Raw genomic sequence first — 15148 nt, 5'->3', positions numbered from 1 at the left:
TCAAAGTTGTCCACTATGTTTATCAAATTTCAGATACTTCATGTGTTCTTGTATGAAATGACAAAATAAATCCAAAGTCTGAGTAGACTTAATAAATAAAGTTTGTATAGACTTCAAGTCAAATAAATTAGATACCAATAAAATTCCAGTATTTGTACACCTGAGTACATTATATTCATCTTCATCTAATAAAAAAGGAAACTTAAAAAAAGACTTGAAAAAAAAAAGACTTGAAAAAGTGACAAGATGCTAATATCAGGTAACAGCATTTTAGCTTATTCATTTCCTGTTTTTCTCTTCACTTTGAAATTTGGTATATCAAACACTGCATGGGTGTATCACCCATATAATTCAAAGATTAACCTAGTTCTAACAATGTGAGTAGTTATGCCATCTTCACTGAATGACAGTTCAGCATGTCTCTCATGCATTTTGTCCACTTGTCTTTTAAGAATAAACATTCCTCTTGACTTTTGCATGCAAATAAATTACAAGGTTGTTGAAAACAACCTCCACTGAAGAAGATGTGGGAAAATTGATGCATTGTTGGTGGAGTTGTGAACTGATGCAACTGCTCCAACCACTCTGAAGAGCAATTTGGAACTATGCCCAAAGAGCTATAAAACTATGCATACCCAGCAATACCACTACTAGGTCTGTATTCCAAAGAGATCATTAAAAAGGGAAAAGGACCTACATGGACAAACATATTTATAGCAGCTTTTTTTTTTGTGGTGGCAAAGAATTGGAAATTGAGGGAATGCACATGAATTGGGTAATGGCTGAACAAGTTGTGGTATAGGAATGTAACAGAATACTACTGTGCTATAAGAAATGATGAGCAGGCAGACTTCAGAAAAACCTGGAAGGATTTACATGAACTGATGTTGAATGAAGTGAGCAGAACCAGGATAACATTGTAAACAGTAACAGCAACATTGTGTGATGATCGACTTAGATCTTCTCAGAAATACAATGATAGAAGACAATTTCAAAAGACTCATGACAGGAAATGCTATCCACATCCAGAGAAAGAACTATGGAGTCTGAATGCAGACTGAAGCATACTATTTTAGTTTTTTTTTTGGTTTTTGTGGCTTTTCCCTTTCATTTTTTCTTTCACAACTAATGTGAAATGACTAATGTGGAAATATGTTTACATGATTGCATATGCATAACCTATATCAGATTGCTTGCCATCTTGGGAAGAGGGGGATAGGAGGAAAGGAAGGAGAAAAAATTTAAACTCAAAATCTTATAAAAAAAATTAATGTTGGAAACTATCTTTACATGTAACTGGAAAAAAATACTATTTACAAAAATTAAGTAAATTAAAGTCCTCCTGATTAAAAAAGAAAAATCCCCCACTAAAGGCCATGAGACTGAGATATGAAATTAGCCCATGAATACTTGTTATGCAATATTAGCCTAACAAAAAGGTTGAATTTTAGTCAAATTGTTCCTTAACCATATGCTTTTTCAAATCTTCTAAGAAACTTAAGTTGATAGAGGGTCAATCCTGGTGTGGGGGAGTGGGTGGAGGATAATCTGTGTTCAGAGCTCTAAGGTATATTGGCTGTGTGACTATGGACAAGTCATGCTCTCAGTAACACTCCAAAATTCTCTGAAGACTATAAATTACAGATGTTCCCAATTTGCATTCATGTAGCAATTTTTCCACACCAGGAATTCCCACACCAATGCAGAGACTAAAACAAATCCCACATTACTTTTAAAAAGTAACTTGGAAAAAAAACCCCAACAACTAATCTTGTAAGACTGCAAATAGATTTGTGAATAATGGTCCCTTTGTGTGAGGAAGAAGAAAACTCAAAATAGTTATAGCAGATGTAAGTGGTATGCCTAATTAATCATGTCTATGTAATGCCTTGACATTTTTGCTCAAATCTTTGTTCAGTTAACATAATGACAGAAGAATATTGAGTAATTCATGCTCCAATGAAGTTATTTAGCATTGTAAAGACAAACAACTTTAAAAAGACTTAAAAACCCTGATCAAAACAATGACCTATCAGAACTCCAGAGTACTGATGGATTCGGGGATGTGGAATTAAATATGTATTTTGGGCACATGGACAACGTGGGAATTTATTTTGCTTCACTATTCAGATTTGTTACATTTGTTTTTTTCTTTTTTAATGGGGAGGGGTGGGAGGGAGAAAAAATAGACTTGTTAATTGAAAAAATATTTAAAAGCAAAATTGAAAAAAATTAAAAGCAAAATGTCAAATATAGATATCAACTGTAATATTTAATATACCTGCCTTTGCAATTATTGCTGGATGTGCTTAATACATCAATGCTTTATGACACAAATATTTCCTTAGGGAATAGTCTGTCAGATCGCTCGAGGAGCATACAAAGGCCACCTACCACAAAAGCAGAGCTTATTAAGTATGCAGTGCCAGACATTGTGATAACCAGTTGTAGCAAAGAATAGAAGAGAGGAGAGAAGGCAAAAGGTCAGATTATCAAATTAAATAGAAAACATTTGCTTTATCTTCAGTTAGCTACTACCTTGTAATATTTGGATCTCTTAAAGGGAAAAGTATGAAATGAGCCTTGTTCCTCTCTGGAACAGTTTGCTTGAGTTGCCATAGTAAGTCACAAAATGTAAAGATTCAAACAAGCACGCTGCCTAGATAGAACTGAAATCTCTTAGTGGCTTATGTTGAGTAATGCTTTTGGAATTGTTTTACCTCCCCAAAGCAAAACAAGCAAATAGGATACTTCATTTTCAATAAGTTTATTATTGCAAACTTCCATCATTGCTTCATCAAAAGCACCACTTCTTTTAGGATTAATGCAATAACCAATTTTGGAAAAATTCAGAAGTCCCTGGTAAATAAGATTGTTCACTTGTAATTTTTAGTTAAGTCCAAGGGTCCATGACCCAGCTAGTGTTTCCCTTCTTTTGCTGAACAGCTCAGTTTCAACTTCTAGTAGCTATTTTTTTCCCTTTCCTCAACCTGTTCTCCTTATCAAGACAGTTTTATCTGATTTATAAACTTCCAATATTCTTTTAGCTCCAAGGTAAGCCATCCACTCCAGTGCTGAAGCACCACAAAGGCTTACTGGCGGGCACTAACCAATCACGTACACAGTATGTTCACTCTCCTCTCTTCTGTTGGCAACAGCCCACTGTACACCATTCCAAGCAGCTCAATTCTGGATTTCTCCTCCATGCTAATCTACAGAATCAGCCACGGGTTGGTTGGTTAGCCCAGGCGTGTAGCACCAAGTTGATAAGACAACAAAGGTTTTAAGGCTCCTCCCAGTGCCTTTGGCTATCATACTCATTCAGGCAGAGTGATAGTGGGTACCCAGTCATTTATATTTCGGCTCTCCTCACAGAACAAGCTTAGTTTTTCCAAAGCTGGATCTTTCCAGGAACTCTCATTGGGATTCTGCAAAGAGGAAAGGGAAAATATTCAAGTATTTTACTATATAGATAACATCAATAAATTTATTTTTGATGTTGATAAGGAAGAAGTAGACAGGGTCAAAAGATACTCACTGTGATTAAGATGCAGTGTAAGTCCTGGGGCTCCCCAGAATCCTCATTAGCACCTACAATCTCTGCCAGCTTCTGGATATTGTTGACTCGAACAATATCGATGTCGTTTTCACAACAGAAAGCCTGGATGAGAGTGAAGTGAATTTGCAGAGCAATGTCACCTTCATCTTCCTCGTCTGCACCCAGGACACAAAAAGTCACATTATCTGGATCGCTGTATAGAGAGAGAAAGTTATATGAGAAAGAAAGTTAGATCCTGGGTGTCAAAACAAGGAATACAACATTACTTTGAATTTACAACTTAGGGTGTGTGTGTGTGTGTGTGTGTGTGTGTGTGTGTGTGTGTGTTTGCGGGGCTGTCCTCTGCTTCGATTTCCACATGTTCCTTGGGTGGTGTAGCAATGATTCCCACTTCACACTGCAGTCAAAAAAGAAACTGTTCCTGGGGCCACTTGATAGGATACTCACACGTTCATGACTTTAGCAGACTCATACACGCCTGCGGTAAGGCAGCCTTGGCGTTGGGCGGACAGCAGCAGTTCGTTCAATGCTTTCCCGGCACTCTGCATCCTACAGGGACAGCACAAGAGAGCATGCGGGTGAGAGAAAGACCAGAAAGGGGAGGGAGGGGGAAAAATCATTAAGGCCTCTCCGGGTGTCGGGGGTAGGTACTGTGAACACAGGTGAGAGAAGTGCAAGTTCTCAAATATCCTTCCCAACACATGCTACTACTGCAGATGTTTCCTACAGCCTTTCCACAGAAGGGGACCCCAGTTGCCCCACAGCCTCCGTAAACCAACCCTTCCCCCCTCCTTTTTCCTCCTACACAGCAGTAGCTACAAATCCCACCAAAAACTGTGTGGTCTCTTTTTTGCTGAAATGGCGAAATAATCAGAGCTATTTGAATAAAAGTTTCTGGCGTTCTGCACCCTGCAGAAACAGCAAAAGGAAGGCACTTTGAAAGGTCAGGGGAATAGGGAGCCGTCCTTCCCTGCAGAGGCTGGAATGCTCCAGCTCAGGATCTAAGAACGTGCTCCCCAGTTGTACAGGAGCTTGCCCTGGCTACAGCCTAGTGCAAGGATTTCCTTTCGCAATAGCAGCTGCCAGTTGATAATTACCTATTGGTGCTTTCGGTAACCATCTCCTGGCTGTGGATTTCTTCCAGAGTCATGATTCAGGGAGAAGGGGAAAAAAAAGTTATCCACAAAGAAGAGAAGAAGCTTCTGGCTGCTCCTTACTCAATGGATAAGATCCCAGTAGACAGAGCAACCTTTGGTAACCAAGTAAAATGCTAGAGGAGTCTCCTCAGGAGCCTCTTTATGTTCTTTCTGACTGCTGAGAAGACAGCTGGTGGAGTTCCTTACACTGATTGGCTGAGGCAGGGGAGTATTATGATGGTAATAAGGCTGTAGGCTGGCCGACTCGTGCCAGAAGGCCACGTGTGGGGGGGGGGGGGAGGAGGTGTTTGTGAGTGGAGGGGGGTTGAGGGATTACAATGCCTCAAATCTGCTGCTTTTGTTATGCTGTTACCAGGCAGACTGGAGTCTGTAAATTTAATCTCTCTCTCTCTTAAATCATAAAAAGGAAAGAAAAGAAAAAGTTGGTTTGGCTAATGGAAACTGCTGTTTATAAAAAAAAGAATAGATCTCTGCAAAAATTTTTCGACAAATCTTAACCATTCAAGAGTATTTCATTTAATAGGGAAATAATAGTAAAATAAAACTTGAAATACTGCTTCTAGCTTGCAGAAATTGAACAAAACCTATTTGCTGCTAACTCCCAGTTCTTAAAGAACAGAAATTGGCATTAGCAATGCACGTTTAAAAGTATAAATAGGGATTGGGACTGAAATGAAAACTTTACCAAAATCCGCACAAGCCCTGAATAAATAATGAGTCTTAGTGGAGCAGATTGTGGATGGCACACGCTGCTCGTTTGCATTTCTATTGAAGGCACACAATAGTGGAGGTCTGGCGTGTGGCAGTTTGGAGTTTAGACAATTGATTCTTTTTCTTCATAGCAACACTGTCCACCTGCCACTAGGGTGGGGATTTGCTGATGGGTAGTGGGGTGGGGGTGGCGCAGGATGGGACAATTGTATTACTCTTTTCTTTCATCCAATCTGTTATTGCAGTTGAATGTCTCCACTTGCACACGTTTCCAAAGTGCAATTGGATTGGGGTGCCCTAGGCGCAGGCGACGGTCTCCTAGGTTAAAGACTGTGTGTTCTTTGTTTTAACTTTCATACACGCTTTCAACAATAGTGCTCGCAAGCAATTTGGGCAAAAGTCCAACTCTTGCTCGCAAACTAGAATGATAAACTACGTCTGATTGGCTTTAGGGTTTTAGAGTATGGTTCTATTCATTTCATTCATGCAGTTAAACGCTATACGTTAAAGGGGAAACGATAAAATTAGCTAAGGGATCTGAATTCTCTTTTAGTTGATCTACACTCAAAACACATACATTTGGAAAGGGGAACTTATTACTTCGTACTCTTAACCGGGTAGTTTGTGAAGTTGGGGCCCCTGTGGGAAACCCTCTAAGGTGCAGAAAGACACAAGGGTTGTAAAATACCTAGATTCTGGATTTTCTATATTTCTTCTATTGAGAAATCTAAATCATTCTGGTAGATAATTTTTAAAGAAAGCAGGTGTTTTCTGAGCCCCGGATGCCCTCCTAGAAAGCAGATAAATCCCAGAATAATTAAAAGAAAGAGTTTTCTAATTTCACACAGCTACATATTCTATCCATTTTTTTTCAATAATAGCATTGAAAGAATGAAGTTGGAATAAACTTTTGCAATGGTATTTTAACATACTCTTGTATGTTAAAGAATGTACTAGTGCCTGTTATAACCTTTTTTTTTTCCAGAAGAGGTACCTGCCGATTTATGAGGAGTTAACTATGCTCTACTGAAATGAGTATTGACAGTGAATTTAAAAAAGACTCAAAATTTTACTCGACTACTCATTCCGTGTGAACTCTTAAAAAAAAATCACTTCCACTCTCAGCTTCCATTCCCTAATCTGTAAGATTGGGGAACTAATACTTGTTGTGAGGTTCAAAAGGGATGGAAAAGCAGGAAAATACTGCATAATAATACTGCCATGATATTCATTAAATGGCCAAAATATCAAATGGAATATCTATTAAACATTGACTGTATTTGGAACAATTTAAATCAGAAAAATAACTCTGGCCAATGCAGCTATCTACTGGATCATAGATAGGGATTATTAAGGTGAAGAAAAACTTTTAAAATACGTACTTTCTCCCCACAAATAAGTATTAGAGACAGAGGTTTCCACACATTTGTCAGCTTTTACAATAAGGAAATTTGTGTATTACATCTATTATTTTGATAATATAATTTGTAAAATATTAAACTTTTGTGGTTTGTGAATTTCAGGTCATTGGGAGAAATCAATTTTAATCTACAACAGAAAGCCCCTTTGGATTTTATGCCAAAAAAAAAATTAAAAAGAAAATACATGCTTTAATTATGGAGGAATAAATCACTTTATTTAAATAATTTTATCTGCAGACAAGAATCACTTTCTGCACAGGCCAATACGTGAAACTGTAAGTAATTCTGACTCCCCCATTTTCCCTCTTCCCCCTTCCATATCCAGGAAATGCAGCAGCCACTCATGGGCCTGATACCAGTGCTGATTGGCCCAGAAGCTTTGGCTTGTTCCTTTTCCTACCTTGGCCAATTCATACCTCTTTAGGCTGCCTTGTGGTTCCCTGTACCCCCTTCCTCCAGCCGCAGCTACTCATCATACTGGTACCAAACTCACAACAGACACCCAATCTGCTTTTAGCCCTACAGCAGTTCAGAACTCCTATCTTAAGTGAACACCAGTCTCAGTCCCCTCAGTAGCAGGAACCCTAGGTGTGCACCACTTTACCTAGCAATCCTGAAACTTTTATAATTTTCCTTTTTTTCCTGATCACATAAAAGACATTAAACTGTTCAGTTTATTTCCCAAATGTGCTATTCTTGCTGTGACCAGCAGTAACTAACATTAGACAGATTAAAGCAGTAAAAACTCAACGATTCTATAATGAATAGAGATTAGCACTGGGAAACAGATAAAGCCCCATTCTCAGTGCCACCGTTCTTGTTATCACTATATAAGTTATCCTGGTACTGCTCACTTCACTCTTTACATTCTCTATGTAGACCATCATATGATAGGCAAAAAATGATAATGTGTTTCCTCTCCGTCTACACTTGCTCTCTTTTCATTTGTTTTTATTGCTAACAATACGTTAAATAATAATGGTGTTAATAGACATCCTTGCTTTATTTCTAATTTTAACAAAGGCCCCTAGTGTTGATGAGGTCTGGGGTGCTGGAACCTCCAGAATGCCAAGGTGGCATTGCCTGGAGCAAATTCACGTGCTCAAGCTGTCTCTTAGCCAAGTGGCAAAGTTTAATGTAATGCTTAACAAAGTGGGCACCCCATAAATGTGGTCTTTGGTTTTAGATAGATAATATCTACCATCAAGAAAAAGTTTTATGTTTCTATTGTTTTTAATAGAAATGTGTATTGTATTTTATCAAAAGCTTTTTTCTGCATCTATTGATATAATCAAATTAGTTGGGTTATTTTTGTTATTAATTAAGTCTACTAAGTTTATAATTTTCCTTATATTGTACAGAGAATGTATTCTTTACTAATAATGCAGCCTGGTCATAAGGTTCAATCTTTTGGATGTGTTGATATCACTGTTCCACTAGTGTTTTACTTAAAATTTTTTTGTGTCTATATACATTAGTAATAATGGTTTATAGATTTCTTTCTTTGATTTGTTTCTCCTAGGTTTAGTCATGAGGACCATATTTGTATAAAGTAGAAATTTGGTAGGATCCCTTCTTTTCTAGAGGGCTCTTTTCCTCAATGAGTGCCTGACTCGCAATCTCTCTATTCAACTCCCGCATTCATAGTAGGGCACTATGTATTTATACCTCCTGAAAAAACCTTATGTGAAATTACTTAATTTCACATGACCTACTCTTTCATTCCATGTCAGCTATACACAAAGATGGTTATACCTTTGACCTTGTCATTTCACACAAACGTACCACTTACATGTACATAAACTCTGAAATTCCCTTATCTGATCACTATTTATTTTCATTCCATCTTTCTCTGTGAGTTGCAACCTCAAACCCTGTTCTTCATATGCATTGTGACCTTGAATCTCTCAGTTCTCAAGGCCATAACCCCTGCCCTAGCTACATTCTTTTTCCTTCCCCATCTTAACCCCTTGGTGGATCAGTTCATCTCTACATTGTCCTTGAGACTTTTCCTCCCTATTATATTGCTGATCCTACCGTGACAAGCCTCAGTCTTGGATTACTCCCACCATCTGTTGCCTTCATTCCTTCTCATATGTGGATGAACAAAGCTGGAAAAAACCATGAAACCATGCTGACTGGATACACCACAAATTTATGTTAACCTCAGCAAGACCTCACTTTGGCAATGCAATCCTTCTATACATACCTAGTTAACTCACTATCCTATTTACCACAGTGTCCATTACATACCTTTTCATTCTTCCTTAAAACTCCCACAGGTCCTCCTTCTCCCAGACCTCTCATCTAAGAACCTTGACTCATATTTTCTTGAAAAAATTGAAACTATTTGCCATGCTAAGGTGAAAGTCCACCTATTAGAACTCAAGTTGGATCTAGGGACAGAGTTCACGATTTGGTTGGAGAAAAAAATGATAGGATGAGGAAAATGATTGGAGTTCAAACAGCTTAGTTTGGAAATGGTGGCTAGGTAGTAATGTGAAGGCCTAGTTCTAGGCAAGATAAGGTAAAAACTCACTATAAGAGCCAAGGTGAAGGTAGAGTTCAAATTCCTGGTGGGAGGGAGATGAGGAGGATCAGGACAATAACTGGGATGATCTATCAAGTTATTAAGATTGCACTCAGTTGATTTGAGTTCGATGTTAAGATTCTCAACCATGGTTTTTTTTTTAAATAAATTATATTTTAATATTTAAATCATAGCAAAAATGAGCAGAATCATGGGTTTTTTTTAAGGTGGAGAGGCATTCCATTGTATTTCAATGTAGATGTTCCTTGATAAGATTAAAGAAGTTAAATTTTATTAAGGGTGTTAAATTATATACTTCATAAAGTATATTATGGTCTGAGTTTTCTAAAAATGAGTTTTTAATAGTGTCTTCTGTTTCTTACACTATCATAGTTAATCCCAGGCTCCCCTCCACCCATAATCCCCTCTCAGAGAACAAGCCTAAGAAACAGCATTTTTTAAAGACAAAAAAAAAGCAAAAAATAATTATATACTGAAAAAGTCCAAAAATGCATGAAATATGATACAACTGTGAATGTCCCATCTCTAAGAAGCTGGGAATTGAAAGTTTCCTTCTGTGTCTTAGGTAGTCATGCTTAATTTTTATCATTTTGTTATCTTCATTTTTGAATTTTTGGGTATGTGGTTATTTTTTTCCATTTATTTTATTGTAGTCATGTATGTGATTTTCTTGGCTCTGCTTACTTCATTTTATATCAGTTCATGTAGATCTTTACATGCTTCTCTATATTGATCACATTCATCATGTCTTATAGCACAATAATATTCCATTACATTTGTGTATCACAATTGGTTTAACCATTCCCCAATTGATGGGTATCTATTTTGTTTCCAATTCTTTGTGATCAAAAGAAAGGCACTACTATAAATATTTTGGTTTGTATAAGGACTTTCTTCTTTTTTTAAAAAAGTTTATTTTTAGTTTTCAACATTCATTTCCATTAGAAATTTTCTCCCCATCTCTACCCTCCCTACCCACTCCAAGATGGCATATATTCTGATTGCCCCTTGCAGTCTGCCCTCCTTTCTATCACTCCACTCCCCCACCCATCTGCTTTCCCCTTACTTTTTTGTAGGGCAAGACAGATTCCTGTATCTCACTGCCGGTATATCTTATTTCCCAGTTACATGTAAAAACAGTTTTTAACATTTGTTTTTAGAAATTTGAGTTCCAAATTCTCTCCCTTCTTTCCTCCCCATCCCCCCTCCTTGAGAAGGCAAGCAATTCAATATAGGTTATACATGCATCATTATGCAAACTACTTCCATAGTAGTGATGTTGTGAAAGACTAACTATATTTTCCTCCATCCTATCCCCCCACATTTATTCTGTTTTCTCCTTTAACCCCATCCCTTTTCAAAAGTGTTTACTTCTGACTATCCCCTCCCCCATCTGTCCTCCCTTCTATCATCCTCCCCCCTCTTATCCCCTTCCCCCCTACTTTCCTGTAGGGTAAGATACCCAATTGAGTGTGTATGTTATTCCCTCCTTAAGCCAAATCTGATGAGAGCAAGGCTCACTCATCCCCTTTCACTTCCCCCCTGTTCCCTTCCATTATAACAGCCTTTTTTTGCCTCTTTTATGTGAGAAAATTTACCTCATTCTCTCTCCCTTTTTCTTTCTCCCAGTATATTCCTCTCTTGCCCCTTTATTTTTTAGATATCATCACTTCATATTCAACTCACCCTGTGCCTTCTGTCTATATATATGTATATTCCCTTCAACTACCTTAATACTGAGGATGTTCTCATGAATTATAAATATCATCTCTCCATGTAGGAATGTAAACAATTCAACTTTAATAGGTCCCATATGATTTCTCTTTCCTGTTTACCTTTTTGTGCTTCTCTTGGTTCTTGTATTTGAAAGTCAAATTTTCTATTCAGCTTTGGTCTTTTCATCATGAATGCTTGAAAGTCCTCTATTTCATTGAAAATCCATTTTTTCTCCAGAAGTATTATACTCAATTTTGCTGGGTAGGTGATTCTTGGTTTTAATTGTAGCTCCATTGACCTCCAGAATATCCTATTCCAAGCCCTTTGATCCTTGATGTAGAAGCTGCTAGATCTTGTGTTATCCTGATTGTGTTTCCACAATACTCAAATTGTTTCTTTCTGGCTGCTAGCAGTATTTTCTCCTTGATCTGGGAGCTCTGGAATTTGGCGACAATATTCCTGGGAGATTTCTTTTTGGAATCTTTTTCAGGGGGCAATCAGTGGATTCTTTCAATTTCTATTTTACCCTCTGGTCCTAGAATATCCCAGCAGTATTCATTGATAATTTCTTGAAAGATGATGTCTAGGCTCTTTTTTTGATTATGGATTTCTGGTAGTCCAATAATTTTTAAATTATCTCTCCTGGATGTATTCTCCAGGTCAGTGCTTTTTCCAATGAAATATTTCACATTATCTTCCATTTTTTCATTCTTTTGGTTCTGTTTTATAATTTCTTGATTTCTCATAAAGTTACTAGCTTCCATTTGCTCCATTCTAATTTTCAAGGAATTATTTTCTTCAGTGGTCTTTTGGATCTCCTTTTCCATTTGGTTAATGCTGCCTTTTAAGGCATTCTTCTCCTCATCGGCTTTCTGGAGCTCTTTTGCCATTTGAGTTAGTCTATTTTTTAAGGTGTTATTTTCTTCAATATTTTTGGGTCTCCTTTAACTAGCTGTTGATTCATTTTTCATAATTTTCTTGCATCCCTCTCATTTCTTTTCACAATTTTCCCCCAACTTCTCTTACTTGATTTTCAAAATCCTTCTTGAGCTCTTCAATGGCCTGCAACCAATTCACATTTTTCTTGGAGACTTTTGGTGTAGGATCTTTGACTTTGCTAACTTCTTCTGGCTGTATGTTTTGATCTTCTTTGTCACCAAAGTAAGTTTTATAGTCTGAGATTTTTTTTACACTGTCTGCTCATTTTCCAAGCCAATTACTTGACTTTTGAGCTCTTTGTTAAGGTATGACTCTGCTTCCAGAGTAGAGAGTGCTCTGTCCCAAGCTTCGGGGGTTTTGTGCTACTGTTTACAAGCTACTTATAGGCACCTATAAATTTTTAGTTCTTCTGAGGTGGTATGATCCAAGGAGAGGTGTTTCCTCTTCTCCTGACCTGTTCTCTGATCTGTGAATGACCTCAAATACTCTTTTCTGCCTTGTAAATGCTAGGAGGACTCCCTCTCCACAGCCACCACAAGCTCTGCCACACCATAGTTCCTCTTCGTGTCGGGACAGACAACCAGGATTGTGACCCAGATCCAAGCAGAATCCTGCCTCAGGGCCAGCGAAGAGAACCTTGCCCTCCCATTCTGATCAGCCACTTGATCCCCCCACTGTCTGTGGGCCCCAAGCTCCAGGAGCAGCTGCTGGGGCCAGACCATGGTGCTGGGGCCAGACCATGGTGCTGGGGCCAGACCATGCCCTTTTCTCACCCAGGTCCAACAGAGTTTTGCCACTGACCTGCTAAGTTGTCTTTGGCATTTGTGGGTTGAGAAGTCTGGAAACAGCCACAGCTCAGTGATTCAGTACCCTGAGGCCTGCTCCATCTGGCTCTCTCTGGCCTGGTCTGTGCCAGTGTGGCCCATGCTGTGCCACACTGTGCTGCCAGCACTGTGCGATAGACCCCTCCCAGCAATAGTCCAGGCTGTCTTGGGCTGGACACTTGCTTCATTCTGTCATTTAGTGGGTTCTGTAGCTCTAGAATTTGTTCAGTCATTTTTTTACAGGTGTTTGAAGGGATTTGGGGGAGAGCTCAAGCAAGTCCCTGCTTTTACTCTGCCATCTTAGCTTCAACAACCCCCACCCCCCACCCCACCACCCAAGTGATGATGGACTTTCTTCTTATTGATAGCTTCCTTACCATATAAACCCAATAATGGAGTGTCTGGTTTAAATTCCCAAAATAATTGTACAATTTCACCACTCTAGCAACAATGTATTAGTCTGCCTATCATTCTACAACTCACCAATATTGAGTATTGTTATGTGCTTAGTTGTTTTTTGCCAATTTGCAAGTTGTAAGGTAAAACTTCAAAGTTTTTTTGATATGCATTTCTCTTATTATTAATGATTTGAAGCATTCTTTCATGTGATTGTGAATACTTTGCAGTTCTTTTGAAAATGTCACATACTTTGATTACTTCTACTGGGGATAGTGCCTTTGCTCTCAGAAATTTTATTCTACATGGCACAATACATCATAAGCCTTACAAGACAGGTGAGATATGATAGATGTCTTCAGGTATTTAAAGTGCTGTCATTAAAGAGGAATCATACTTTCTCTGCACAGCCCCACAGGTTAGAACTAGTAGCAATGGGTATATGTGGATGTAATGTTAATGGGATATGAAGATCTTCCCTGCCCATTAATAGGCCTCAAGTGGAGACCATTAAGGGAAGCTTGCTTAGGGGAGACTTGCTTATAGGAAGGCTTTCACACCTTTTGGTACTAAGTTAATTAGGCACTGAGTCACGAGGATTATGATGCCTTCTGGCTCTGAGAAATGTATATATACTCTGAGTTGGTATTTTGCTTTTGGGCTTTGCTTATAAGAAGGACCTTTTGATTCCCTGGTCGAGACTCTGAGTAGCCATATGTTCAGAGCTCCCTGACTGCTCAGATGTAAAGGCTCTCTCAATCCAGTGGTGTATATAAAGTGTATAGCAATATTGCTTTGATTCAGGCAATCAGAGCACTGTCTGTTGGTCTGATTTCTCTGCTTGTATTTTCTCTGACGTTCAAGGGGCTGACTTTTCCCTTGAACTAGTGAATGTAATTAAAAGTAGGATTGTTAAACCCTTTTTTGAGCAGTCTTTCCTAGAAAAGCAGATTAAAGAATCTGTGCTAGCAGGCCATCCTGGGTATGTCAGGGTGCTTGCTGGTACAGTGGCAGAAAGATTTCATCTTACTATTAAGAAAAAACTTCATGATGATTATTTTGGTATCCAAAAATGGAATAAGTACTACATCAGGAGGCAGTAAAATCCACTTCACTACAGAACTTAGGCAAAGATTGGATAGCAATTTATTGAGGATATCATAGAAGGTATTCTTGATCAGGTATAGATCAGACTAATTATTAGGGTTGTCACATAGATTTTAGTATTGGTGCAGTTTTTCTGATTACATCGTGACCTCTTGTGGACAAAGAAAATATAGTTTTGTTTTGTTTCCAAGATACAAAAAACAACTCTCCAAAGCTTTTTAAAAAAAGTTTTTCTCTTTAAAAAAATCATTAAGAATAGATTATAAATTAATGTAAAAATAAATTTTTTTAATAGAAAAAAGCATTCCTCAAAGTTATCAGTTAATTCTTCAGATAGATGACTGGGATCAGTAGGCATTGAACAAAATTGTGAGAAAGTTCAATTTTGTCTTCCATTCTCCTCTGCCTCTCCTCAGGTTTCATATTCATATTCTTAAATCATGCAGCATATATAGTCCATGTGACCGTCCTGTAAATATCACTGTTAATATTTTGTTCATAAACTATTTTTAATTAAAAAATTAACTAATGTAATTTGTTTTTTACATCACCATAATTTTCCCTCCTATCCCTTTCTCTACCTTTTCCAGAGAGTCATGCCTTATAAAAATAATATTAAGAAAGAAAAAAGTCAATGTAATTGATCAACACATAAAAATACCTAAAATATGCCCACACTTGTGTGCCTCCCATCTCTGTAAAGGAGAAAATGGGGTGTATTCTCATATCTCTTCTTTTGAGTCATTCTTGTTCTTTGTAGTTTTACA

General features: G+C 37.9%; 1 protein-coding gene across 1 annotated transcript; it reads right to left on the bottom strand.

Annotated features, from left to right (window-relative positions):
• Positions 1-2255: 2255 nt before the first annotated feature.
• On the bottom strand, positions 2256-4831 carry GADD45G (growth arrest and DNA damage inducible gamma). The gene is made up of 4 exons (XM_036741734.1): positions 4657-4831; positions 4007-4108; positions 3539-3752; positions 2256-3428 (listed from the first exon to the last, which is right to left on the bottom strand). Exons 1-4 carry the CDS (start codon positions 4707-4709, stop codon positions 3318-3320), a joined length of 480 nt encoding a protein of 159 aa, XP_036597629.1. The 5' UTR covers positions 4710-4831; the 3' UTR covers positions 2256-3317.
• Between the last annotated feature and the right edge of the window lie 10317 nt (positions 4832-15148).

This window comes from Trichosurus vulpecula, chromosome 1 (assembly GCF_011100635.1).
Source record: "Trichosurus vulpecula isolate mTriVul1 chromosome 1, mTriVul1.pri, whole genome shotgun sequence".
Lineage (NCBI taxonomy): Eukaryota > Metazoa > Chordata > Mammalia > Diprotodontia > Phalangeridae > Trichosurus > Trichosurus vulpecula.
This window is presented reverse-complemented; position numbering and strand designations above follow the sequence as displayed.